The sequence below is a fragment of the Coregonus clupeaformis genome, chromosome 10, assembly GCF_020615455.1.
Source record: "Coregonus clupeaformis isolate EN_2021a chromosome 10, ASM2061545v1, whole genome shotgun sequence".
Taxonomy (NCBI): Eukaryota; Metazoa; Chordata; class Actinopteri; order Salmoniformes; family Salmonidae; genus Coregonus; species Coregonus clupeaformis.
Window position 1 is genome coordinate 49453388 of NC_059201.1, and position 27498 is coordinate 49480885.

The 27498-nt window shown below is 43.1% G+C and overlaps 1 protein-coding gene across 5 annotated transcripts in view; it reads left to right on the forward strand.

Moving 5' to 3' along the window:
- The first annotated feature begins 21630 nt into the window (after positions 1-21630).
- Positions 21631-27498, forward strand: part of LOC123491625 (histone-lysine N-methyltransferase SETD5-like) — a 30563-nt gene continuing 24695 nt past the window's right edge. For 3 of the 5 annotated variants that reach the window (XM_045223067.1, XM_045223068.1, XM_045223070.1), the window contains exons 1-3: positions 21631-21744; positions 26025-26127; positions 26578-26852. In XM_045223067.1, the coding sequence (XP_045079002.1) occupies positions 21674-21744; positions 26025-26127; positions 26578-26852 (449 nt within the window). In that variant the 5' untranslated portion in view covers positions 21631-21673. The remainder of the gene's footprint in view (positions 21745-26024; positions 26128-26577; positions 26853-27498) is intronic. The other 2 variants (XM_045223069.1, XM_045223071.1) reach the window with 1 other exon arrangement.

Consider the following 27498-nt stretch of genomic DNA (forward strand, 5'->3'; position numbering starts at 1 on the left):
ACACTTATGGGAGATTCCAAATTATGGAATTTTTCGTGGAAGAAGGGTGTCACATCCCTCCAATAGAGTTCCAGACACTGGTAGAATCTATGCCAAGGCGCATTGAAGTTGTTCTGGTGACTAGTGGTGGCCCAATGCCCTATTAAGACGCTTTATGTTGGTGTTTCCTTTATTTTGGCAGTTACCTGTACATGCGCCGTCTGTCGTTCCCAGCCCAAGAGCAGAGAGTTGGCTACAGTGAGAAAAATAAGTCTGTTTTATTTCCCCCCCAGTTTCGCCTGTGTAGGCCAATCTGGAACCGGATGTGTGACGACCTAGTCAAAGCGAATGTGTTGTGTCCGACTCAGTGTTCAACGTGTCATTACCTAGTCCTCCTCTAGAATAAGAATAAGAATTTGCCATGTTTTCTGCAAATGTTCTTCAAATGTCAAAGTTCTTCTACAAATGAAATTAGTGTATAATGTATGGTTAATTTGTCAATCCTCATTTCAGCCCAAATAGATGAGCTGCTATAATATTTGGATACGTATACTTTATTTGATAGTGTAGTTGTGTGGGTAAAAGCAAGGTATGCTGCTGTTGATTAGCTCTGCTTAGATTAGAAACCTTCAGTGTCACAACACAGCATGATAGGCCTACACATCAAGAGCAAGTGCTCCTATTTTATATCATCACAAAATACTGTCAGTCCATTTTTGCAGGATGTCAGAAAAAAAACTGAAAACTTAAATGTCACTGATGGACTTGTGATTTGATGAAACAGTATGCTACCACGACCTTAGTAGTATGGCTACCATGACCTTAGTAGTATGGCTACCATGACCTTAGTAGTATGGCTACCATGACCTTAGTAGTATGGCTACCATGACCTTAGTAGTATGGCTACCACAACCTTAGTAGTATGGCTACCACGACCTTAGTAGTATAGCTACCATGACCTTGCCTATTTCATACCGAATAGGCTGGATTGATATGTGTTGGTTGCTCTCGAAGCCTGCCGGTGGCAAGGCGCTCAGAGTAGAGACTTGTTTTGATTGGTCCCGGCTCGCATTCTCCGAATATGTTTTCCCGTCTTTTAATAGCCTCTGCGCTGCCGTTCTGGCCACTCATAACCATTGGAAACATGAGCCCCCCACACTCCCCCTGGCCTGACCCTTCTTGTTATCTAGAACAAACGGTGTGCTCACCAAGAGAGACAAAGACAACCACATGGGAATTGGACACACAATGGCTCGCTTTCTTAACCCAACCTGCAAATATTGTGAAATGTTCACATGGTCTACCTGGCCTCTATTACACAGGGTCACCTTGTGAGCGTAAACACTTCCCACAACCCGCATAAAATAAATAATTTAGCCTACATACATGTAACACACATAATCAACAGAAAGGAGTTAACGTAAGAGGGTTGAATTAGTTATTCAGAAAGAGAAAATGGCTTCAGCTGTACACTGTTAATGTGTTTTGCCTTGGCAAGCTTATCTTTGAGAGTTCTGTACTGTTGAATAACCTCTGCTCGGATTTCCCTTTGCTTTATTGTGTGTGTGTGTGTGTGTGTGTGTGTGTGTGGAGGCTGCGGAATTCCCCCCAAAAGTGGGCCTCTCTAACTTTCAGAGATCTGAAGGAATGTGCGGACGGGCAAGATTAGTCTGGTCTGTTTTTTTGTGTTGTTCCTGTTAAAGTGGATGGATAGCTACACACACACACAGCTGTAAAATAACTGCAAGTGATCATTAACTGTTGGGCAACAATGTATCATTGAACTAATATAACACCAATCCATGGAAGGGGAAGTTGCTGATTATTGATGTTTCTCGAATGTTGACATAGTTGCATCTTATTTGGATTACCTTATCATGCGATTTGGCTGTGTGTGTGACAGAGAGACAGAGGCAGGATGCTGGCCTGTTTTCAACAAAGGAAGACAGGATCCCAGCTCCGTCCTGCAGACTACTTTAGGCCGGGGGGATGTGGCTGGCTGTTAGGAAGAGCCGAGGGGGGGGGGGGGAAATGTGCTCTTTTTTTTTAGCTGCCCATTTGTATGCTGATGACACTTCGTTTCATTACATGGAGGGCAGGTGTGTCCATTGACATGGTAATGTGGTGGTGAGTTTCTGCTTGTGCAGAGCACACAGTCACTGTTTTGAATGTATCATTATATGGCCAGTTGGATGGATTGAATTCATGGCTCAGAGAATTAATGAGAGAATCTTGGTTGTGTCTGAGAGACTGTGGTTTCACTTTAGCTACTTCCTTGTTTGGTAGTGATTTGCAATGGCTTTCAGCAGTATTTCCTCTGGAAAAAATTGTAGCAGTGGGGGGGAAACGGTCACGGAGGTGGGTGGGGTCCCCCCGCCCCATAATTTTTATGAAGGACTGAGAAACTCATTTAAAAGGACTTTCTACATAAAAATGCTTGAAAATAAAATTATGCTGACACCATCTAAAATATAATTTCCACCTCCAGAAATGAGCCAAATAACATATTGGTAAACTTATTAACATATTGGACTATTGCATATAGCCTATGCATGGTCCATATAATCAGGTATGCTATTAGCAATAAGCATTATCACCTGTAGCCCAACTGATGCAGCATAGTGGCAATAAATAAAAAGGCTGAAGCATGGGGTTGGCTATCTGTTTTTACCCCATTGGGCTAATCATTAGTAGTCCTGTATCGGGTTAGATACCCACGGTTCCCAGTGGTTGAGCCGTGGGTCGGCACGCGGTTCCGAACAATTACATTGCGCGTCGTAAACGTTTTAAATCAAGATAATACAGGCGCTTGTTGTGTTGCATTATGTTGCAAATTCCATTCTGTGAGCAGTGAGGCAGACATGAGGCTACCAGCCACGGACGCATTGAGTGTGTGAAGCCGTGAACTGTCCCTTATTTGTGTGGTGCTAAAACATTCTAATTTGTCCACCGCAGAGTTTATGTTCACTCTCCCCACGTGAGATTACGACACATTGCCAAGTTTACTTTCTTTGGATAGCCTAGCTCACGCGAAAATAGCTAACGTAGGCCTAATCGGATAAATAAAATGAAAGGTTATGATAAGGTAATAGGCTACAACACCATTGTGGAAACAGGTGCTGCACGAGTGAAATCCCCAGTTTGGAAGGACAACAACGCGGTAGATGGATACACAGCCTGCAGAAAGTGCAAGCAGGTAGGCCTATTTGTTTTCGATAATTCAGTTAATAATCACATTAATTCAGGCTTTCGTTCATTAGACCATACGCAGGCCATATAAAGTGTAAACCGATGCGACTGCTAAAAGTTTGAGTAGCCAACTAAATAAATGTAGTCTATTTTTGCCGCCAATATTATATGGCACTCGTAACTTGAATGCGCCTCGAGAGGAATATTTTTCTCACATAGAACACACAATAACAAGCCGTCTAGATCCCGTGTAGCTCAGTTGGTAGAGCATGGCGTTTGCAACGCCAGGGTTGTGGGTTCGATTCCCATATATTCTACTATGGGGTTGTCCGATGTTTCTATTCGTTACTAGTTATTTTCTCTCTTCATATTTTTTTTGCGTGGCGGCATTGATTTTGACGTGGTGCAGCGCCATAGCTAAACGACTGCAGCAGAAACACTGGCTTTCAGTGAATCCATTATCTCTGCCTCTTTTAATAGAAAATTGCTCTCAGTTATGGTTGCTTTTCCTGACTGTGCTCTGTACCGAGTCTATACCTTTTTACTGACTGGATGATAGCAAGAATGTGGGTTGTACTGTACATGCTGGATATTGATTACTTTTGCAACATTGTTTTGCTCATGTCCCTGCCAGTGAAGGTTGCCTGCATTTCAAATGTGTTTGTTTAAGGGTGTGTGTGTAACTGCATGCGTATGTGACTCTCTCCCTCTGTCTTGCTATCTCTCTCGTTCCTTCTCTCGCTCTCTCTGTTTTTCTCTCTCTGCTTCTCTCTCTCTCTCTTGTCTTCGGCAGCTGCTCTGTGTTATGTTGCTGGCTCGTCTTGCACAATGGGGTTAAAAAAAAGTCGCTGTGACGCCTGGGTCTCTGGTGCCCTCTGATTGGCCCAGGCGCTCTGGAGTTGCTCCAATTGTGCTCGCCGATTCCTCAGCCCGGCAATGGCACTGGGAGAGCAGTGTTGCAGAGGGCTCTGCTGGGTAATTCTGTTGTGTGGCGAGGAGCAAGGCTTCTTGGGAGAATAATGGAGGGGGAGGAGGAAGAGGTTGGGGGAAAAAAACAAGGCCGGGAGAGGCAGGCGAGCAAGCTACGTAATCATCTCACACTCTTCTCGCTCTCTCGTTCTTTCTTGCTGTCTCCTCACGCCCTCCCTCCCCTTCTCATGTTCTCTTTGCTTTTCCGCCCTCATGCTTCGTCCTTCGCGCTCCGTTCTTTCTCTTTAATTCTTTCTCTTTCCGTCTTCTTCTCTCTCGCTCTCCCACACAGACAGTTTCTCCCTTCCTAGTTTTTTTATTTATTCATTTATTTTTCCACAAAAGGCTCTGATTAATGAAGAGACCTGTAGTGTATGGCAGAGACACACGTTTCTTCTTTAGGGAAGAAGAGCTTGGTCATGTTCCCCTCTTATGTGGCACAGACAATAAAACAAGCTCGAGGTCAGAGTACTGACGTATTTGCATTGGTCAGGTGAAACCATTGCAAAACCATATATCTGACTTGTGTGTTTACATAAAGGGTGTTGTCACACCGCAGAGAGCAAATGAGGAAGATGAAAGAAATAGGAGTCAGGCCGCTCAACACCTACCTACCTACTGCAGCCTCCTGTTGGGGGAGGGCTGCCTTTTTTTATTGCCTTTTTCCAGAGTTGCTTGTATCCCTCCCCCCTCCCAAAACTGGTTATGGCTGAATTGGAAGTTTGGCAGCAGTAGATGTGTGCACTCCGTCCTGACCAAAACCAAGCAATGGTCTGAATTTTTTCACTTAGCCATGCTTACTTTATTAAATACTGTATATTGTCATTTTTGGGCCTGTTTACGTCATTGTATTATTGCATTTCCTGAGCCCCAAACAGAATATACTTTGTAGGAAGCCGACACATGGGCTAAACCCAGGAGCCCCAAGGCATGTCAAAATGGCCACTCTCTCTGTGTTGTCTGTGATGCTGCCTCTAGCCTAGTGTTAGCATGCGTATGTGTTTTGTGATGAACATCAGTGCAGGTGGCGCAAGGGCTGACCTGTGTTTGTGTGTGTGAGTGGGACTGACACACACACTCTCTCTCAGGGGAAAATTCCACCCTCGACACCCAGGAAGCCAACGAGTTCAAACAAATGTAGCAAACACATACATTTTGTTCCAACAAATGTAAGAAAGTAACAGTCCCGTGATGAATGTCGACTGGACTCACATTGTACGGCCCTATTCACAGCTAAGCTAAACCGATTGTTAGCTCATACCTCAGAACGTAGAGAAGCAGACTTTATTTATTCAATGAGCAGCTCTGGTGTCTCAGTCTGACTAATAGAAAGTGATAGGGCTGGATGGGATATTGTGTACCCAAACAGGCACCCCTTCCCGTCCTCCCTCCTCTGTTGCCCCAGTGGACAGTGGCTTGGTGTGTTTGCTCCCGAAACAGATGATTGATTTTGTGTACTGGCCCTTCTGTCGGCCTGCTCTCTTCCCCCCTTCCTCCTATGGCACTCTCTCCCCCTTTGTTCTCCATTGTGTCTTTCTCATCCCCAGTCTGGTCCCGGTCCATTCAGACAGCTGGACATTGTTGTGTTAATGGCAGGCTGCAATGCGTTCCTCGCCGAATGACCGCACGGCATGAGAACGGGCAGATTATGATAGAGGTATTCTGATCTGACGACAGGCCGGCTGACCAAAATTCGACTGGAAATTGCAGTTTATTCATTTTACTTTTCTTTGGTAGTTTTTGCCCCTTTGGGGGGTGCTGTCTCGACGATGTGACGATATATCGCTATATATCGATATCAGATTGTGAAATATATAATTAACTAAAAATAATACTGAAGTTGGGACTCATGCCAGTTCGTGGGATTATTATCATGCTAGCTTGTCTCTCAGTATCCCATGTTTACTTTCAGGGGTTGCTTTTAGCAGGAGGCCAGCTGGTGTCCTATCTGATGCAGACAGTGTTTCTGCTTTGTAATTGTCTTGTGAGATCAAGAGACTGTCGATGTGGGGAATAATTGTGTTGTGCGATGTGTGGAATAATTGTGTTGTGCGTAGAGCAGACGGTTGTTGTGTCACGTAATTGTGTTTTTTTGAGGGAGCATCAGGGAGGGAGAGATTCGATTCAAAGAGGATAAGAGAGATGGAAGAGCCGGTTTAATGCAAACTGCACTTTCGCTCCTGCCCTTATTTCCCCTCCCCCTCTCTCACTCTCTCTCTCTCACTCTCTCTGCATTATTTTCATTTGAAAGGTTTGCATAAATGACGATCGACTTCTGCCAAATATTGTGGGATTTCAGTGAGGATCTTTACCCTTCTACCTGCGTCAAGAACCTTAGCCTCTTTTATTTTCTATTTTTCTAAAACAGAAAAATATGTGAACAAATGTAGCCTATCCTGTTATTTGACTGTACAATATAAAAGCATATCCCCCGCAGCTCAAATGTGAAGCGCTCATCCCAGTCCGTGTACAACACATTATTATAGAATCAGTCTCTGACGTCAGTGTGTGAATGTGTGTGCACAAGAGGGAACAAAATATTTCTCATTGAGGCCTTGATTTCCTACTAGTTCCCCAGGAGATAGCTATTCATCTTTGATTAATGTTCTATTAGTGATGTGCTTTTCCTACTTCTCATCACCCACCACACATGTTCTGTCAATTCAGCCAGTACAATGTGCATCAATAAGTAAGCTCCTTTGTCTTTGAGCCCATACCCTCAATCTAGACCTCAAGCATCGCATGTCCTTTTTTCTGATGTCAATCAGCCACAGTTAAAAATGACCCACAGTGAAACATGCTAGGCTATAGCCTACCCTGTGCTGAAGCAGCACGTCATTGAAGCATTGAAACGTGAGAATAGCTTTGCTGAACCACTTTGTACGCTTCAAATCTATTTCTCAAACGTTCTGCGAGGGTTAATGTGGCTTGCGTTGTGCAAGGCTATGGTCTTCTGCTTCTATTAGGCTAAAAGTTTCTGGTGAGCACTCACAACATTTTGCTAACAGAATGCTTATGCAGCATTCACATTACCAAGGTACAGTATTCAGTTTGGAGTTTTTTGATGTAAGCTAGCATGTTTTTCAAACCACCTAGCCCATGAGGTTTCATTCCGTCCGGTCTGTCCGGTAATGTGAATGCGGTTTTACAGAATACGCACAGCCATTGCAGTGTGGTTTCGGGGTGACAGAGTTGACTGAGAGGGTTGGTGTTGGCTAATCTTTGGCGACCGAACATGAGAATGACTTGACAAGGTGACGGGGTGTCACTCTGATGCATAGGCCTACTGCTCTGTGCTAATCTTCTGTGGGTCCAAAAGCACATAACACATTATTTCTGTGCGACAGACATAGGCCTAGCCTAATTTTTCCTATGCAAATGCTTTCAACGAACGCCACTGTAGGTAAGAAAAACAGGCCTGAATTACAGTTTTATCCGCGCAACGTCCATTGTGAGCAAGGGAGGGGGGGAAATGATCTCTGTTAGGTGACAGAAAATTGAACTTGTCACTTGACAATCATTTGTTGTGTGCTTTAGACTTCTGTGTGTAGGATAACTGTCAATTGGGCAAGCAACAGAAACCCAGCACCTTGCTCCTCGATGGCCAACAGGGCAGGGAGTGGCACTATTTAGAAATCGAAGGACACATTGCCCAAGGAGTTTTCACCCTCTCAATTCCCCTACTACTGCACTGATACTCTGAAAACAGTGCTATTTTGGTCGAGCGGTATAAATGGCTTAAGGCGTCCACATGCTTCCTAGCCGAAACAGTTCCGAAGAGTTATGACAACATTTTGTGACGTTTTTGTTCATTTGGGAATGTTACATTTTTGGGGGGCTGTTCGGGGGCAATTTTTTTTATTTAATACGTTTTTGTTGTCATTCAACAAGAGATGACTTGTTTTCATTTTTTTCATTGAGAAATTCTGCACGAAACATCTTAGTTAGATGTAGAATTGTGCGACTAACATCTCCTCGGCAAAAAACGTAAAAAGTAATGGCAGATTTCTTGAGTTATCTTAGATTAACTATTTTGAGGAAGCGAATACTGGCTACAGCGTCTCAAAATGGACAAACAGTGCTATTGCCGCTTTTCCCGTTTTTCAAGCGAAGGTCTTTTAAAGGAGTATGCGAGCACACTCGTTTGGTTCGCCTAACCGACTTCGGCTAGCCGCCAGCTGAAATGAAGCATGCTGACGCCTTTACTCCGCCCTGCTAGGCTGTAGCTAGGTGTGTAGTTGTGTCTGTGTACACATCCTGGTTCCTCTCTCCCTTCTTGTGACACCATATGTAGACTTTATCCCTCCAGGAACATGGTACAAATGCATCTAGCATAGCTTAACTGTGTCTGGAGAGTGAAAGAGAAGAGAAAGAGAGGGAGGCAGTGAGGGACAGGCAGGGAAGAGCGGAAGCAGGAGGAGAAGGGAGGGAGGGAGGGAGAGAGCGTTCACTGTGCTGTTCATTTTGTGTGTCCCTCACGGACTCCTCTCCAAAATGGCCTCTGTTCTAGTGAAGTGAAAAGACTGAGGCCATTGGTAATTTGAGCCTGGTATTCAAGGCTATGGGGAGCGAACAAGGGAAAGAGGGCGAGCTTTTGGAATTTACCTCTCGGTTCACCGTCTGGTCGTTTTGGAACGAGGCCCAATCGTGAACTCCCTTTGAGGCCTCGCAGGGAACCGGCTATTTCTTTCTCTCACTACTGACAGTCAAGTTGTTTTTAATAAGCACTTCTCTCTATGGCACGGTGGCCATGCGCTGTGGGATTTTCTTCCACTTTTTTAAATACGTCACAGTTACTCTGTTAACTCTGTAACTCTTTGATTTATTTAACCTTTTATTTCACCAGGTAAGAACCATTTAGGTTAGAAACCTCTTTTGCGAAGGTGAGCTGGCAAGAAGGCAAAACAGGGAAATGACAGCGCGTACATAACAATTTACAGAAATACAAATACACACAAAAGACAGTGTCACAAGTTACAAATACATTTGAAGATTGTATTTCTCTTGCATTCTCTTACGCAACTTCTCTCAAGTACACATTTCACGATTGTACATACTAAATGGGCTGAATCCACATCCGCATTTCTGACTATAGCCTACTTGTAATAGATAAGCATTTTATCTCAAAGAAAAGTTAATGAATGTCCATCAGATTTAAAGGGGAAGTGTGAAATTGGCGTGCTGATCTGTACCTTAAACACTTTGTATATTGTTCCTTCATATCAAACCTAACACAAGGCTTGAATCTCAGTTTGTAGCAGAGCAACACAATTTATTTCGACAAAAACATTTCTAGGACCAAACCATTCCACAATCGTGTATGGAGTGCCGTCAGCAAGTTCCACTCTAATCAAGAGACAGTTATCGCTGTCCAGCTAGAAATAAACTGTGTGCAGCAGAGTTAGCCGACCTTGACGTTAGTAGAGGCAGCTAGGCCATTAGCTAACCCATTGTTGTGGCCTAGATGCAGGTAACTAGGCACTGGGAACGCATGCAAGTTAGCGTAGCTAAGGGACCAGTTCAGAAATGCCATGCATCTCAGTACTTTGACTAGGCTACCCATTACTGGACCCACCACTGCAGTAGAACAATGACTTGAGCTTTATACAAGGATGGGTCATAAAGTCTGTGTAGTGCAGAATAATTAGATTTTGTTGATAGCCTTAAAAGCCACACCCTTGTGTGTGTGTGTGACCTGTGTGCGTACATGTGCACGTTTGAGTGCGTTCACGTAAGTTCATGTCTGTGTGAGAGTCAGTCAGTGCGTCTGGGTGGCCTTAAGATGACCTTGCTCCCAGGGCTGCTTCTTCTTTCTGCAGCCGCAGTCTGCTCTGCTGCCTGACTGTCCTGCGAGGTGGCTAGGCTGGGCGGATGAGATCGGGAGAGAGCGGAGGAGGAGGAGTGTGGGTTAGTGTTCCAGCGTCTGTGTTGTCGTGGTGTGTGGATCACATGACAGGCTGCCCAGCCTAATGCGGGATGACTCACCCCCTAGTAGTGTCTGTCTGGGCAAACACTGCCCCCGCTGGTTGTCCTTGGTACTGTGCCTGGTGAGGGGAGAGCGAGGCCCAGATAGAGCTCCTGCTGTAGGGGCAGGGTGGTGGTGGTGGTGGTGACTGGGGAATCTGGCGCTTGTTTTTCTCCACATTGGAAAGCACCACTGGCCTGGGCAGTGGAAGCCTTTGTATGGAAGGGAAAGCACCTTATTCCTTATTTAGTGCACTACATTTTACTTTTACAAATAGCACCTTATTCCTTATTTAGTGCACTACATTTTACTTTTACATGTTGGTAATTGACCCTCTTATTCAGAGCTTACAGTCAGACAGTAACCCATAGGGCTCTGGTCAAAAGTAGTGCACTGTATTTGGGACGCAAACAGTCCGTCCCTGACTGTCATTGCTATTGCAAGGCCAATCTAGGTGGAGTAGGGCTGCCAACTTGGCCTGCACACAAACCCATATCATAGATAGCAGCATGACTCAGCATAGTGTTTGTGTAATGTGAGGTATTATAGGTGGCTCTTTGACATTTCCCCTTCTCCTATGCAGGACATGCACTAGTTACGTGTGGATGTTTAACTGTTTGCCTGCGTGTGCGTGTGTGAAAGAGTGTATGCGTGTGTGTGTGCGAGAGTGTGGGGGAACAAATGCCATAGAGAGGTGCTTGTAATGGACACTTCCTGATTTGAGTATGGAACATTCTTTTGCTATGAACCTGTTTAACTATCAGACGTTAGTTGACAATGACATTGCTATTGCCTGAACAGTCTCAGATTGTTCTGGAAATTCTCACATAGAAACGTCATTGGGAAGAAGGATGTTTGATATGCTTTTTACATTTGTACCTATACATGCCTCCTGCAAGACCCTGTGAAGGGCTATCCTGTGTTATGTATGTGAAATTTGCACACAAAATGAGAAACTAAATGTTTCACAGAATTGACTTATCATGCATTAATGAAAATGTTAATGTGTTTATTTGTAGAACCCTATAGGGGAAGTGTAGACACACACAAATTACACAATTCTAAGTACCGTAATTTTTGGACTATAAGCCGCGCCTTTTTCCCCATTTTTCGACCCTGCGGCTTATATATAACGGTGCGGCTAATCTATGGATTTTTACAGCTAACGGCCACTAGAAGACCTCCTAAATCTATGGATTTTACAGGTTACAGTCCACCAACTTTAACTCTATGGGCTCTATGACCGGTCCGCGCCCCCCACCTTTAAGCGGCGGGCTCCAGCAGGAAAAGCTGGAGGCCGGAAAAGAGTGAGACAGGTAGCGCGCAAAAGTAAAAGTGGAATCGAGAGTGGTACGAGAGACAGAACGAGAGACAGAACGAGAGCAAGACAGACAGACATTACGAGAGCGAGACAGTTTGTCTCTTTCCCGACAATCCCCTCTGTGCACGAACCCTTACATATGGTAATTAAACATTAAAACACCTGCGGCTTATAGTCCAGTGCGGCTTATATGTGTACACATCATTCAATATCATTCAATTTAGCTGCTGCGGCTTATACTCCGGTGCGCCTTATAGTGCGGAAAATACGGTAATACCACTTTGAAGTAACAGAACAGCAAAACTTTTATGGATGTGACGGAAATGGACATGCATTTTTGGGAGAATGGACACTTTGGCAAAAGTCTGTGAATCTCAAAGTCTTAGGGTAAAATATGAATAGCCATTTTGAAAGTAAGGCTTGGCTACACACTAAAACAACAATGATGAAAATATAACAATTGTCTCATATACTTTAGAGAGGAAAATGTTCCGTTATGGATGTGACATTCTCCGTTATAGTTGTGACGCTGTGTAAAATGAGTGTTTGTATAATAAACATTTATTCACTAAACTTCATCCATAATACTTTTGTTGTCATCTGAAAATGCAGTGTACATCAAAGAACCAAGAAATCACCAGTGTCTTGAATAGTTATTACATAGGCTATCAAAGTGCACTCCTGGGTCCTGTCTTAACAACCATACATGCACAAATGTGCTAAGAAATGCGTTTACAATTCTTTATTTGAAAACCTCTATTTTCATTGTAAATTAGAGTGCTGCATACCTCAACAATTATAGAAATATTAGCACATTCATAATAACCCTAGAGGAAAATGTTATGGATGTGACATTCTGCATTATGAATGTGACAGGGTCCCAAAAGACAGACAGCAAATGATGACACTGCAGTCCATTTCAAATGTACAAAGTTTTAGTAATTTCATTCTAGATCGTTAATGACAGATGTTTGATAATAACATTTCATATTTTTTAAATAAATCACCTACTGAGTAACGGAATAAACATACAAAAACGTCAGTGTTTTTTTATAAGCTCAGCTTTGTATCATTTCACACCCTTTAGTCTGCCAGCACAAGCTCTATGAAATGGTATCTCCTCCCCCTGTTGTCCACAAAAGGACACAGGGACTGGACAACTTGACCTGCAGCCACCCAAGCCTTGTCGTCCTTGGCTGTCAAGATGTACACATCGTGTGTGGATGTTTCTCCTCAAGAACTGCATTTCAAAGCATCAGAGTCAGTCTTTATCTGTTACCAGTCCCACAAACTGCCTGTATATACACTGTGTATACCAAACATTAACACCTTCCTGAACCCTGCACTGAGTATACAAAACATTATGAACCATGCACTAATAAAAATTAGTAAGTAAGATGACATTCATATTCTGACAGTCTCCGAAATTCACTTAGATAATACCTTTGATACAGTGGTAGCAATAAATGGTTATAAGATCTACAGAAAATACAGAAATGCCAAAGGTGGAGGTGTGGCTGTTTTTTATATTCAGAACCACATTCCTGTAAAGCTTAGAGAGGATCTCATGTTAAATACTGTTGAAGTAATATGGCTACAGGTTAATCTGCCTCACCTAAAGCCCATTCTGGTGGGAAGCTGCTATAGACCAAGTGCGAACAGTCAGTATCTGGATAACGTGTGACATGCTTGATAATGTATGTGATATCAATAGAGGTATATTTTCTGGGTGATTTTAAATATTGACTGGCTTTCATCAGGCTGCCCACTCAAGAGAGAGCTTCAAACTGTAACTAGGGTCTGCATCCTGGTTCAGCTTATCAATCAATCTACCAGGGTAGTTACAAACAGTACAGGAATGAAATCATCAACATGTATTGATCATATATTTTCTAATGCTGCAGAAATTTGTTTGAAAGCAGTATCCAAATTCATTGGATGTAGTGATCACAATATAGGAGCCTTATCTAGGAAAACCAAAGTTCCAAAGGCTGGGCCTAATATTGTGTATAAGAGGTCATACAATACGTTTTGTAGTGATTCCCATGTTGTTGATGTGAAGAATATTTGTTGGTCCGTGGTGTGTAATGATGAGCAACAAGATGCTGCACTTGACACATTTATGAAATTGCTTATCCCAGTTACTAATAAGCATGCACCCATTAAGAAAATGACTGTAAAAACTGTTAAATCCCCGTGGATTGATGAGAAATTGAAAAATGGTATGATTGAGATGGATGAGGCAAAAGAGATGGCAAATAGGTCTGGCTGTATAACCGATTGGCAAACGTACTTCAAATTGAGAAATCATATGACTAAACTGAATAAAAAGAAACTACACTATGAAACAAAGATAAATGACATCAAGAATGCTAGTAAAAAGCTTTGGAGCACCTTAAATGACATTTTTGGCAAAAAAGCAAACTCCGCTCCATCATTCATTGAATCAGATGGCACATTCATCACAAAACCCACTGATATTGCCAACTATTTTAATGATTTTTTCATTGGCAAGATCAGCAAACTTAGACATGACATGCCAGCAACAAACGCTGATACTACACATCCAAATATATCTGACCAAATTATGAAAGACAAGCATTGTAATTTTTAATTCCGTAAAGTAAGTGTGGAAGAGGTGAAAAAAGTATTGTTGTCTATCAACAATGACAAGCCACCGGGGTCTGACAACTTGGATGGAAAATTACTGATGATAATAGCGGACGATATTGCCACTCCTATTTGCCATATCTTCAATGTAAGCCTACTAGAAAGTGTGTGCCCTACCTAAGAATAGTAAAGCCCTCTTAACTGGCTCAAATATCCAACCAATCAGCCTGTCAACAACCCTTAGTAAACTTTTGGAAAGAATGGTGTTTGACCAGATACAATGCTATTTTTCAGTAAACAAATTGACAACAGACTTTCATCATGCTTATAGGGAAGGGCATTCAACAAGCACAGCACTTACACAAATGACTGATTGGCTGAGAGAAATTGATGATAAAAAGATTGGGGGGGGGGAAACGTATGTTTTATGGCTTTACACCCCCTGTTATATTGTGGATAAAGAGTTACCTGTCTAACAGGACAGAGGGTGTTCTTTAATGGAAGCCTCTACAACCAAATCCAGGTAGAATCAGGAATTCCCCAGGGCAGCTATCTAGGCCCGTTAATTTTTTCAATCTTTACTAATGACATGCCACTGGCTTTGAGTAAAGCCAGTGTGTCTATGTAAGCGGATGACTCAACACTATACCCGTCAGCTACCACAGCAACTGAAATGATTGACATGCATATATTTATTCCACATCAAGTAACTCATGCCAGCAGTAAAATTAGATTTATGAAACGGATAAAAATAAACTTTATGGAACAGCGGGGACTGTGAAGCAACACAAACATAGATGCATGCATACAAACACATGATAACATACGCACTATACACACGTACACATGGATTTTGTGTTATAGATATGTGGTAGTAGAGTAGATGCCTGAGGGCACACACTTAATATGTTGTAAAATGTATAACTTTATCTCCAGTATTTTCCACAACTTGTCAAATGTATTCCACGCATCTGACTTCCCCTTTACCTTCTTAGCAACCAGTAAACATTCTGAGTTTCGAGTTTATTTTTCACGTCCTCTGCATCCATTTTGCTGTCACGTGTTACGGTGTTAGGAGTTTATAACCAATTTGTTGACGTGATCATGATATGCTCTAGGTCCTATTGGTCACGTGCATGCGTTGCATACAGTGCATTCTGAAAGTTTTCAGGCCCCTTCCCCTTTTCCACATTTTGTTACGTTACAGCTTTATTCAAAAATTGATTAATTAAAAAAAAATACTCATCAATCTACACACAATACCCCATAATGACCAATGCGAAAACGGGTTTTTAGAAATTTTTGCAAAAAATAAAAGACAGAAATACCTTATTTACATAAGTATTCAGACCCTTTGCTATGAGACTCGAAATTGAGCTCAGGTGCATCCTGTTTCCATTGATCATCCTTGAGATGTTTCTACAACTTGGTTGGAGTCCACCTGTGGTAAATTCAATTGATTGGACATGATTTGGAAAGGCACACACCTCCCACATTTGACAGTGCATGTCAGAGCAAAAACCAAGCCATGAGGTCGAAGGAATTGTCCATAGAGCTCCTTGACAGGATTGTGTCGAGGCACAGATCTGGGGAAGGGTAGCAAAAATGTCTGCAGCATTTAAGGTCCCCAAGAACACAGTGGCCTCCATCATTCTTAAATGGAAGAAGTTTGGAACCACCAAGACTCTTCCTAGAGCTGGCCGCCCGGGCCATTTAGAGCAATCGGGGGAGAAGGGCCTTGGTCAGGTTGGTGACCAAGAACCCGATGGTCACTCTGATAGAGCTCTATAGTTCCTCTGTGGAGATGGGAGAACCTTCTAGAAGGACAACAATCTCTGCAGCACTCCACCAATCAGGCCTTTATCATAGCGTGGCCAGACGGAAGCCACTCCTTAGTAAAAGGCACATGACAGCCCGTTTGGAGTTTGCCAAAAGGCACCTAAAGACTCTCAGACCATGAGAAACAAGATTCTCTGGTCTGATGAAACCAAGATTGAACTCAATGGCCTGAATGCCAAGCGTCAAGTCTGGAGGAAACCTGGCACCATCCCTACGGTGAAGCATGGTGGTGGCAGCATCATGCTGTGGGGATGTTTTTCAGGATCAAGGGAAAGATGAACGGAGCAGAGTACTTGATGAAAACCTACTCAGGACCTTAGACTGGGGTGAAGGTTCACCTTCCAACAGGACAACAACCCTAAGCACACAGCCAAGACAACGCAGGAGTGGCTTCGGGACAAGTCTCTGAATGTCCTTGAGTGTCCCAGACAGAGCCCTGACTTGAACCCGATCGAACATCTCTGGAGAGACGCTTCCCATCCAACCTGACAGCGCTTGAGAGGATCTGCAGAGAAAAATGGGAGAAACTCCCCAAATACAGGTGTGCCAAGCTTATAGCTTCATACTCAAGAAGACTTGAGGCTGTAATCGCTGCCAAAGGTGCTTCAACAATGTACTGAGTAAAGTGTCTGAATACTTATGTAAATATAATATTTCAGTTTTTTTATTATAAATTTGGCAAAAAAATATAGAAACCTGTTTTTGCTTTGTCATTATGGGGTAGTGTGTGTAGATTGATGAGGGGGGGAAAACAATGTAATACATTTTAGAATAAGGCTGTAATGTAACAAAAATGAGGAAAAAATCAAGGGGTCTGAATACTTTCCAAATGCACTGTACACATGTCACGTATAGAGAGCAAGGGAATAGGAAATGTTTTTCCTGAACAAATGAGGGATTTTGGTAACATAACTTTTCAGTCAGAAATGTCTTTAATTATGTGGCAGCTTCAGCAACACGGACAGCGTGATACACACTGTTGATGTTCTGTGGTGGTCGCTGCAGCAGGGAGGAGAGAGAGAGACAGCGGGTGCTAGTCACAGTCACTCGCAGTTTTTTGTTGTTGTTTTTTTTAGTTTTTTTACACAGCTCGGCAAGTCGGAGCCAGGCCCAGCCTCCCTCTAGTCATTTGTGTCTTAATTATTTCATCAAACAGTTTGCTTAAAGCATCAGACAAGCTCTGTGCATATAGTTTAATTGATTAAAACACATAGGATGTGTCTATATATGGAAAAATACACGTTTTAAAATTTCGATTGGTCGAAAGAACAGACTCTTGGTCGACAAATAATTGTTTTGTCGGGGCAGCCCTAGTTGTTACATTGGTGAGTAAAAGCTCATGCTTCCTACCCTCTAAAACAATATACTCTACAAGTACATCAAATTTAAAGGGTGGGCTCTCTGACCCATTTTATACATAGAAATTGATATTATAGGTCATTAAACAATCATAGCCCTCATTTAATATTGCACATTCAGCAAATCTCCAGCAGAGGGAGTTTCCTTTGAATCCATTTTCCCATTCACTGTGTTGATGGTGCTAGGGATGTGACAGTCTTGGAATTTGAGCTTATGGCAATTGGCCAGGCCAATGTACAAGGTCACCGACATAACCAGGCAGGGGGGAGGTCAAAGAAGGGGAGGTCACAATTCTGTTTGTACACTTGTTTTCATGGATATGCTTCTTAATAAAAACCTATTTGAATTAAGCCATTACACTTATTATCATGGCATTTCATTATTATCATTCAGGTTATTACTTATAAATATTAATTATCAAATTAAGAAATGCCAGGTTGGAGAGGATCTGTTGCATTTTCGTATTGGCAATATTAACAGAGTCAAAATAAAGATATACCTACCTTGTCCTTTTCTATTGGCTGTTCTGCATATAATTGTTTTTAATTCAGATCCTATTTCGAAGCACAAAACCATTCAAACGAAGTCCGTGGGTTTTCTCCCACTTTTCCAGAAATATTCGCATTACGTCACACACCCTGCTGCTGCGGTCATTCGATGGCAGTGGCATATGTTCTTCAAAGAGAGGATGCCGTAATGAGATGAATAAGAATCAAACGCTCCTGTCATGATTTAAAGAGATTGAGTCCAGACAGGCTACTTTAGGAAACGTTCTGAATGGACATACAGTGGGGGAAAAAAGTATTTAGTCAGCCACCAATTGTGCAAGTTCTCCCACTTAAAAAGATGAGAGAGGCCTGTAATTTTCATCATAGGTACACGTCAACTATGACGGACAAATTGAGGAAAAAAAATCCAGAAAATCACATTGCAGGATATGTAATGAATTTATTTGCAAATGATGGTGGAAAATAAGTATTTGGTCACCTACAAACAAGCAAGATTTCTGGCTCTCACAGACCTGTAACTTCTTCTTTAAGAGGCTCCTCTGTCCTCCACTAGTTGCTTGTATTAATGGCAACTGTTTGAACTTGTTATCAGTATTAAAGACACCTGTCCACAACCTCAAACAGTCACACTCCAAACTCCACTATGGCCAAGACCAAAGAGCTGTCAAAGGACACCAGAAACAAAATTGTAGACCTGCACCAGGCTGGGAAGACTGAATCTGCAATAGGTAAGCAGCTTGGTTTGAAGAAATCAACTGTGGGAGCAATTATTAGGAAATGGAAGACATACAAGACCACTGATAATCTCCCTCGATCTGGGGCTCCACGCAAGATCTCACCCCGTGGGGTCAAAATTATCACAAGAACGGTGAGCAAAAATCCCAGAACCACACAGGGGGACCTAGTGAATGACCTGCAGAGAGCTGGGACCAAAGTAACAAAGCCTACCATCAGTAACACACTACGCCGCCAGGGACTCAAATCCTGCAGTGCCAGACGTGTCCCCCTGCTTAAGCCAGTACATGTCCAGGCCCGTCTGAAGTTTGCTAGAGTGCATTTGGATGATCCAGAAGAGGATTGGGAGAATGTCATATGGTCAGATGAAACCAAAATAGAACTTTTTGGTAAAAACTCAACTCGGTCGTGTTTGGAGGACAAAGAATGCTGAGTTGCATCCAAAGAACACCATACCTACTGTGAAGCATGGGGGTGGAAACATCATGCTTTGGGGCTGTTTTTCTGCAAAGGGACCAGGACGACTGATCCGTGTAAAGGAAAGAATGAATGGGGCCATGTATCGTGAGATTTTGAGTGAAAACCTCCTTCCATCAGCAAGGCCATTGAAGATGAAACGTGGCTGGGTCTTTCAGCATGACAATGATCCCAAACACACCGCCCGGGCAACGAAGGAGTGGCTTCGTAAGAAGCATTTCAAGGTCCTGGAGTGGCCTAGCCAGTCTCCAGATCTCAACCCCATAGAAAATCTTTGGAGGGAGTTGAAAGTCCGTGTTGCCCAGCGACAGCCCCAAAACATCACTGCTCTAGAGGAGATCTGCATGGAGGAATGGGCCAAAATACCAGCAACAGTGTGTGAAAACCTTGTGAAGACTTACAGAAAACGTTTGACCTGTATCATTGCCAACAAAGGGTATATAACAAAGTATTGAGAAACTTTTGTTATTGACCAAATACTTATTTTCCACCATCATTTGCAAATAAATTCATTAAAAATCCTACAATGTGATTTTCTGGGAAAAAAATGCTCATTTTGTCTGTCATAGTTGACGTGTACCTATGATGACAATTACAGGCCTCTCTCATCTTTTTAAGTGGGAGAACTTGCACAATTGGTGGCTGACTAAATACTTTTTTCCCCCACTGTATATGCCTATAGAGAGAATCAGCGAACTCACACACGCACACCCCCGTAAAAGCACCCGTCAATCAAAGCCACCAGCATACGTCAGATACAAGCAAATATTTATCCTTTCCTTAAAACGTATTAAAAAACCTAGGCCTACGGTAGGCTTTCCGAAAGTAGGCTATAAATAATGAATTGACAAGGAAAGTATGAAGGGGACAGCTGTGCTATAGTATGAAGGGGACAGCTGTGCTATAGTATGAAGGGGACAGCTGTGCTATAGTATGAAGATGAAAATGACTATCATTAAAATAGAAACAAATACACGCAATATGCCCAAAGCCTATTTATCAGCAACGCTGATTATCGAGGGGGAGTGTTGGAAAGATTTTTCAAATACTGTGAGGAAGTATTATAATTTGAATGGATGTAAAAAATACTTAGTTGATTTACTTTGTTAGGTGAAGAGAAAATGACTGAGAAGCCCAGCGTATTAGTGGTGGTGAGTTAAGACAATCAGACATCCCCAAATGGGCACTTTCCTACATTTGACATTTGCGAGAAGCAGGCCAGGTACTTCTATGCATGCTCAGGCGCACGGTCTGTCAACATTAACAGGACAGAGAAACCAGACAGATGTTCACATGGAGCACATAAATGACAGTATGACATGAACACAAACTCGTTTCTCACAAGTGTAGCAGGTTGTGAACTCTGCAAACAACGTTTCCACCCCGAGAACGGTAAATGACTGTAATTAATACATGCATTCACATAAATGTATCTAACCAAATTACAAATGGTAGGCTACCACACGGGCATTCGTAAAAGTGCATTGTGGACCAAAACTGTATATAGCCTAGGCTGCTATTCTACTTTGCGGGGATAGGAGGGTGGCACATTTTTTTTGTCTCTCCTTGGGCGGCATATTGGCCAGAACCGGCCCCGATCAGCGTTGATTAGTCTATAAATAAAGAAATGATTCTGTATGAAATTATACCATGCCAGGTTGGAGAGGGTTGGTGCATTGTCCATTTGACACAACATATTGATATCAAACATCCTTCCTCCCAATGAAGTTTCTATGTGAAAATTGACAGAACAATCTGAGATACCAAAAATATTCCCTGTCCAAGGTGGTGTGGAATCGCCCTATTACCATTAGGCCTATTATATAACTTGCCATGGTATTGAAACTCAATCAAGATCATTGTTCACACACACTTACCGAACATGGGGCTGCAGTAGTTTGCCACCTGTTTTGCATTTGGCTTTGTTATGTAAGACAGAGTATTGCTGCTGGGCCAGTAACCGAAAGGTCGCTTGTTCGAATACCTGAGCTGACAAGGTGAAAGATCTGTCGACGTGCCCTTGAGCAAGGCACCTAAACCTCATTTGCTCCAGGGGCGCCGTATTCTATGGCTCACCCTGTAAATTTCACTGCACCTATCCGGTGTATGTGACGACAAAACTTCTGTAGCACTTCTTTTAGGCTTGTATCGATTTACAAGGCCCAGCATTTCGAATGACCTCTAAAATGGTATGACTCACGATAGTTCATTGAGAATCCAAATGAAATAGTCCAATCGTGTGTCAACAGCCGCGGGAGACCAAGCTTTATGCTTGTCCGTATAATGGTGTTCTACCCATAGAAATATAATCTATAGAGTATAGATTATATTTCTATGGTTGTACCTGTATTTTAGGCTATACCCTACTCCCTCAAGTTCATGGGGTCAGAAGTGTCTTTGCGGACTCTTCACTTGATTCCTTGTGTGCGTGTTTGGTGCGTGTTTGGTGCGTGCGTGTTTAGGTGTGTATTTGTGTCTCACTCCTAACCTGTCCTCTCGCTCTCTCCCCAGGTCTCCCCATGTCCGTGAGCCGTCGGCTGCGGCTCTGCGGCGCCCCACCCCTAGAGTGGTCTGTCACTGCAGTTCAGACCCCGTGATCCCCCCCCTCTCTCCTACTCCTTCCCCCTGTCCCATCCCATCCCACCCCTCCCCCTCCCCACCCCCCTCCTCCTCCCTCCCACCGTTCCCCCCCCCTCCCTGTGCGCCGCTGTGCTGGACGTCATGAGCATAGTAATCGCGCTGGGAGTCACCACACCAGAAACGTCCTACTCAGATATGGCTGCTGGATCAGAGTGAGTACCACAGAGGGGGGGGGGGGTTGAGGACAGGGATGCTAGGGTGTTTGGGGGTATCTCCTCTCTTTTCACAACCCAACTAACCATGTGCAGCAGTTCTAAACGTTTCTAAACTAGCTAGACACGCTTTTTTGGGGGTTTGCTTTTTCCACTGTGAGGGGCGGCAGGTAGCTTAGTGGTTAAGAGCGTTGTGCCAGTAACCGAAAGGTCGCTGGTTCTAATCCCCGAGCCGACTAGGTGAAAAATCTGTCGATGTGCCCTTGAGCAAGGCACTTAACCCTAATTGCTCCTGTAAGTCGCTCTGGATAAGAGCGTCTGTTAAATGACAAATGTAAAAAATTTAGAATCAGGAAGTGACCAGGAGAGCTGGAAACTGGGGGAAGTGTAGGTCACAGTAAAGGCCCTCCAACCTAGACCAGGAAGCTGGGTCCCACCAGAGGCAGAATTAGGCTTGGGCGGTATCCAGATTTTCATACTTTCATACCGACCTTGTGCCATACAGGGATATTCGGGAATACCGGTACTGAACACGGGCGCTATTTTCAAACCCCACTGAGCCTTTGTAATCCAAAATTTTGCAATGCTAACAATTACATGTAAAATCCCATAGAGAATGCTAACTAAATGCTAACGAGTGCATTGCGAACATTTTATACAGTGTCTGAGCTAAATTATTTTCAGGACAAACATCCCAGCTCATAAAGTTGTACAAGTAACTAAAAAATGCTACTCAGTTTGCTGCATGCACAAAACAAATATTAGACAGCAAGGCTCTTGATAAAGGAGGTGATTCTCTGCTGTTACCAAGCGAAGCTTGATTTAGGAAGATAATCACTTAGCTAGATAGCTAACTAGTTAATAAATTAGCAAACCTAATGCACAACTGCTGAGCATTGAGCACATTTTAGACTAATAACTTAATAGTGAAAAGATATCTAGCTGACAAACATTTAGTTGTGAATTCCATACTGTAACTAGATCACCTGGCGTGTGCTGCTCAACAGTGAGTGACTCACAAAGCTCCGGTCTCTCGTCGTTGTGTGCTTGTAAACAAAGACCACGGGACTAGGGAGTACCGGTAAGCTTCATAATGAAACATTATATTTCTGGTGAAATTAAGAATGAGATCTTCTTTATCTCCTAAGTTGACAGCAGGTATTTACTTAAGTAGCTACACATATTGACATTTATTTAAAAACGTCAAAAAATAGTTTCAATGGTATTGAAAACCCATCCCGTGGTTATTTCCAAATACCCCGGTATACCGCCCAAGCCTAGACTACCGGACGCCTTTCTCTCTATGGGGCAGAAGGTAGCGTGAGAGACCATTAGGATCTGAACCCTCCTCCCCCTGTCTGTCAGGCCTTGCACGCAACCACCCCATCACATAGTGTCTGTGTCCCAAATGACACCCTATTCCATACATAGTGCACTAATTTTGATCCAAATATATAGGGAATAGGGTACCATTTGGGACAGAGCCTGTAACTGATCAGTGATGACCCCAAGGGTGGCTTTAGCGTGGCTGAGGCTAAATCAGACAAGAATTGGAACAGGAGCCAACTGCTCTGCTGAGCGCTGTATGAGGAAATGGCTCCAGACTGCACAGGGAAAACAATCTGAACCCAGTGCTCCTACTACACTGTAGGTGAGCCAGATGACTGAGCTTCTATGGAATGTAGCTGGATCAGGCTCTTTCCCCTCCCCCATGCATCTCCCTTCTAAGAAACTCAACCTGACTCAGGGGAAGGCATGCAGGGTGGGGGGATTTCACCTCACATGAAAACAATGAGAAACAGAAAAGCCAACATGGGCGACATTTAGAAAAATCCCCAGCCTGGATGTAATATTTTCTTGTTTTGACATGGAGCCTTTTGACATTTTGAGATCGTTCGGCAGGGCTACGTGCACCAGGACTGTTAGTTGTTGGGTAAAAAGACAAGGTTGTTCTCTCCTCCCCTCCCACCGAAACCTCTGCTAAAGGGCAACGGGGGAGTTGTATAATACGCTAGGTATCATGGCCGCTGACATTCCATATCCTGAATGGTCATCGTTCACCAAGACTTCCCTTGGCTCGTGAGGATGTTTTGGGCTGTGGCGCCATCTAGCGTACAGAACAGGCCTAGGAGATTTCACCTTCGAGTTGGTTACAAGTAAAGCAGATTCATGCTGGAACCTCCCCAACAGGGTAGTATTCATCAGGACACACTGTACCAAAACGTTTTGCGACGATAAGCGAGAATGAGCATGGCTTATTGGACAACTTTAGGTTGTCTTATATTGTTTTTTTCTGTTTTCAGTCTGTTTGGTGCGTTATGAATATGACCAAGCTTAGCTGCTTAGTAGTTGAAAAATGGCTTTCACTGTAGTTAAGTTGACTCTTTCTAGATACGATATTTCATTCTTAATCTCCTAACTTTCCCTATATCTGGCTCTCGTTCTATCTTTAACTCCTGTACATTTCTCCAACTTACTCTATATTTTACATAACTTTGTTTTACTCTCCCTTTTAAGGGTCAGACACACCGAGTGCCCAGAGTGTTGGCAATTACCTTTTTGATGTTCACACAGAACAGTGTTGCCTCCGATTTGCTTCATTTAAATACTCCAGGCCACAAGGTGGCAGTAGCTTGTTTGGCTTGTGCATCCTGGAGCTAATGTAAGCTAACTAGCAAGCTGCTCTTATGTTACTAATTTACTTGAAATGAAAGTCTGCAGAAGTGAGACTTCGTCCTTGTATTTCTTGGCTGAGTTACAGTTCATATAAGGAATTCAGTCAATTGAAGTAATCTCATTAGGCCCTAATCTATGGATTTCACATGACTGGGCAGGGGCGTAGCCATGGGTGGGCCTGGGAGGGCATAGGCCCACCCACTGGGGAGCCAGGCCCAGCCAATCAGAATTACTTTTTCCCCCACAAAAGGGCTTTATTACAGACAGAAATACTCAGTTTCATCAGCTGTCTGGGTGGCTGGTCTCAGACGATCCCGCAGGTAAAGAAGCCGGATGTAGAGGTCCTGGGCTGGCATGGTTACATGTGGTCTGCGGTTGTGAGGCCGATTGGACCTACTGCCAAATTCTCTAAAACGACGTTGGTAGAGAAATGAACATTCAATTCTCGGGCAACAGTTCTGGTGGCCATTCCTGCAGTCAGCATGCCAATTGCACGCTCCCTCAAAACTTGAGACATCTGTGGCATTGTGTTGTGTGACAAAACTGCACATTTTAGAGTGACCTTGTATTGTCCCAAGCACGCGGTGCACCTGTGTAATGATCATGCTGTTTAATCAGCTTCTTGATATGCCACACCTGTCAGGTGGTTGGATTATCTTGGCAAAGGAGAAATACTCACTAACAGGGATGTGAACAAATTTGTGCACAAAATTGGCGAGAAATAACCTTTTTGTGTGTATGGAGCATTTCTGGTTTTATTTCAGCTCATGAAACATGGGACCAACACTTTACATGTTGCGTTTTATATTTTTATTCAGTATAGATAACTAGTGTAGTTAGCAACATTATAATTAAATCACAATGGATTAGTTTTTTATTGAAGCAGCTGCCTGTTATCTGTCGAGAGTTGGTGGAGTAGCTAGCTAGCTGTGTTGTGCTAAATGGCGATGATAGCAAGCGTACTGGCACTGGCAGTATGGGATAATGGAGAGTGAATTAAATGATTTCTTCATCTTGCTAGATGGCTAGCTTGGTAAAGCATTTAGTGTTATGTGCATTGTGCTTCACTTACCATTTAATTTGTTTAATATGAAGTGTGTGTGACTGCCTAGCTCAGTTAGCGAGCTAAAGTTAGCTAGCTAGCTAAATAATGAGCAGTTGCACATTATCAAACTGAACCTAACAAAAAAATAATCCCTAGCTAAATGTAAAAGATGTAAAGACTTGCTATAGAAAAAAAAGATGTATTATGAAGCGTTATTGTTTTAGTTAGAACAATTCTGATAAATAGGGGGTGGATTACACCAGGAAAAGTGCCCTCTTTTTCACTTATCACTGCTGTCGGCTCCCCCTCGTGGAGGTTTGTGCTCTCTGATTGGCTCAAAGTCAACTTCTCGGCAACTGATGAGCATTGCGATTCTACAAGTAGAAACTGAGGTTTGTCGGTACACAGCAGGGACGTCTTTGTTCAAGCAAGAGAAGGAACAGCCTCCTACTGTGCTAAGTACCTATCAGCAGTCAGATTTCTCAGTGTGTCTGTACCATTACTCTTTTACTCTCCATGTTTCTCCTGCTTACGCTTTCGTTCTCTCTCCCTCTCTCAGCCCTGAGTCAGTGGAAGCAAGCCCTGCCGTGAATGAGAAAAACTACCCTAACCACAGCTGTGTGAGTGCACAGAGTCATGGGTATCGGGGACTACCATATACTGTAAGTACACAGCTCTTTTCTTCCTTCATCACTTGGCCAATTTTATAGGCCAGTCTCTCTTACATATAAAGATATCAACATTCCAATCAAGTACCTTTTGTAAGATATCCCTTGTGGACTTTTCGCAGTATACTAAATGAATGTGTCGGTCTGAGCGCGTAAGGCCAGTACTGTTGCATGCATAGTCTTAGATCAGAGAGGAAGGAGAGTCCCGCACGACATGCTAAGTCTCAAGTATCTAGAAAAACATAACAAAATAAAGTCAGCGCAAGGCTGTAATACTATGAATCTCTAATGCTGATTAACACGTTCGCAGCACCCTCTTGCGTGTTTAGCTAACATGCTGTATTGTGTCACGTACCATTTTGTTTGCCCTCATTTTCATTCGTCTTCCATTTTCCGTTTCCCCCTTCTTCCTTTTTTTTGTGCCTGAACACCCATTGTTTGAAGATGCAACAGTCTTCCGTTGTGTGTTGTCAGGATCACAACTATGGCGCGCCCCCTCCCCCCACCCCACCCGCCTCCCCGCTCTCCCAAACCATCATCCCCCGCATGGAGCTCAACGGCATGGCACGCGGCCCTAACTCCCGCTACCACGACAACGGCCGCCAGGAGGAGAACTCGGCTGACAGCGACAGCTCGTCGGAGGAAGAAGGGGCCGTGGCCGGCTGGTGCCACTGCAGCCTGACTCAGGATGGCTTCCTCATAAAGTGCGAGAGCTGCAGGTGAGAGCCAGCGGCGGCCATTTTGAGAAAAGGTTCCAAATACATGGTACACTCTGTGTAGGATGTTGGATGGTTGTGTGTATGTATATATATATATATATATATATATATATATATATATATATATATATATATATATATATATATATATATATATATATATATATATATATATATATATATTAGCCATATTAATGGTGGGTCACCACTTCTAGTTGTCTTACATTGAATACAGATATATATATATATATATATATATACACACACACACACACAGTGGGGAGAACAAGTATTTGATACACTGCCGATTTTGCAGGTTTTCCTACTTACAAAGCATGTAGAGGTCTGTAATTTTTATCATAGGTACACTTCAACTGTGAGAGATTCAATCTAAAACAAAAATCCAGAAAATCACATTGTATGATTTTTAAGTAATTAATTTGCATTTTATTGCATGACACAAGTATTTGATACATCAGAAAAGCAGAACTTAATATTTGGTACAGAAACCTTTGTTTGGAATTACAGAGATCATACGTTTCCTGTAGGTCTTGACCAGGTTTGCACACACTGTAGCAGGGATTTTGGCCCACTCCTCCATACAGACCTTCTCCAGATCCTTCAGGTTTCGGGGCTGTCGCTGGGC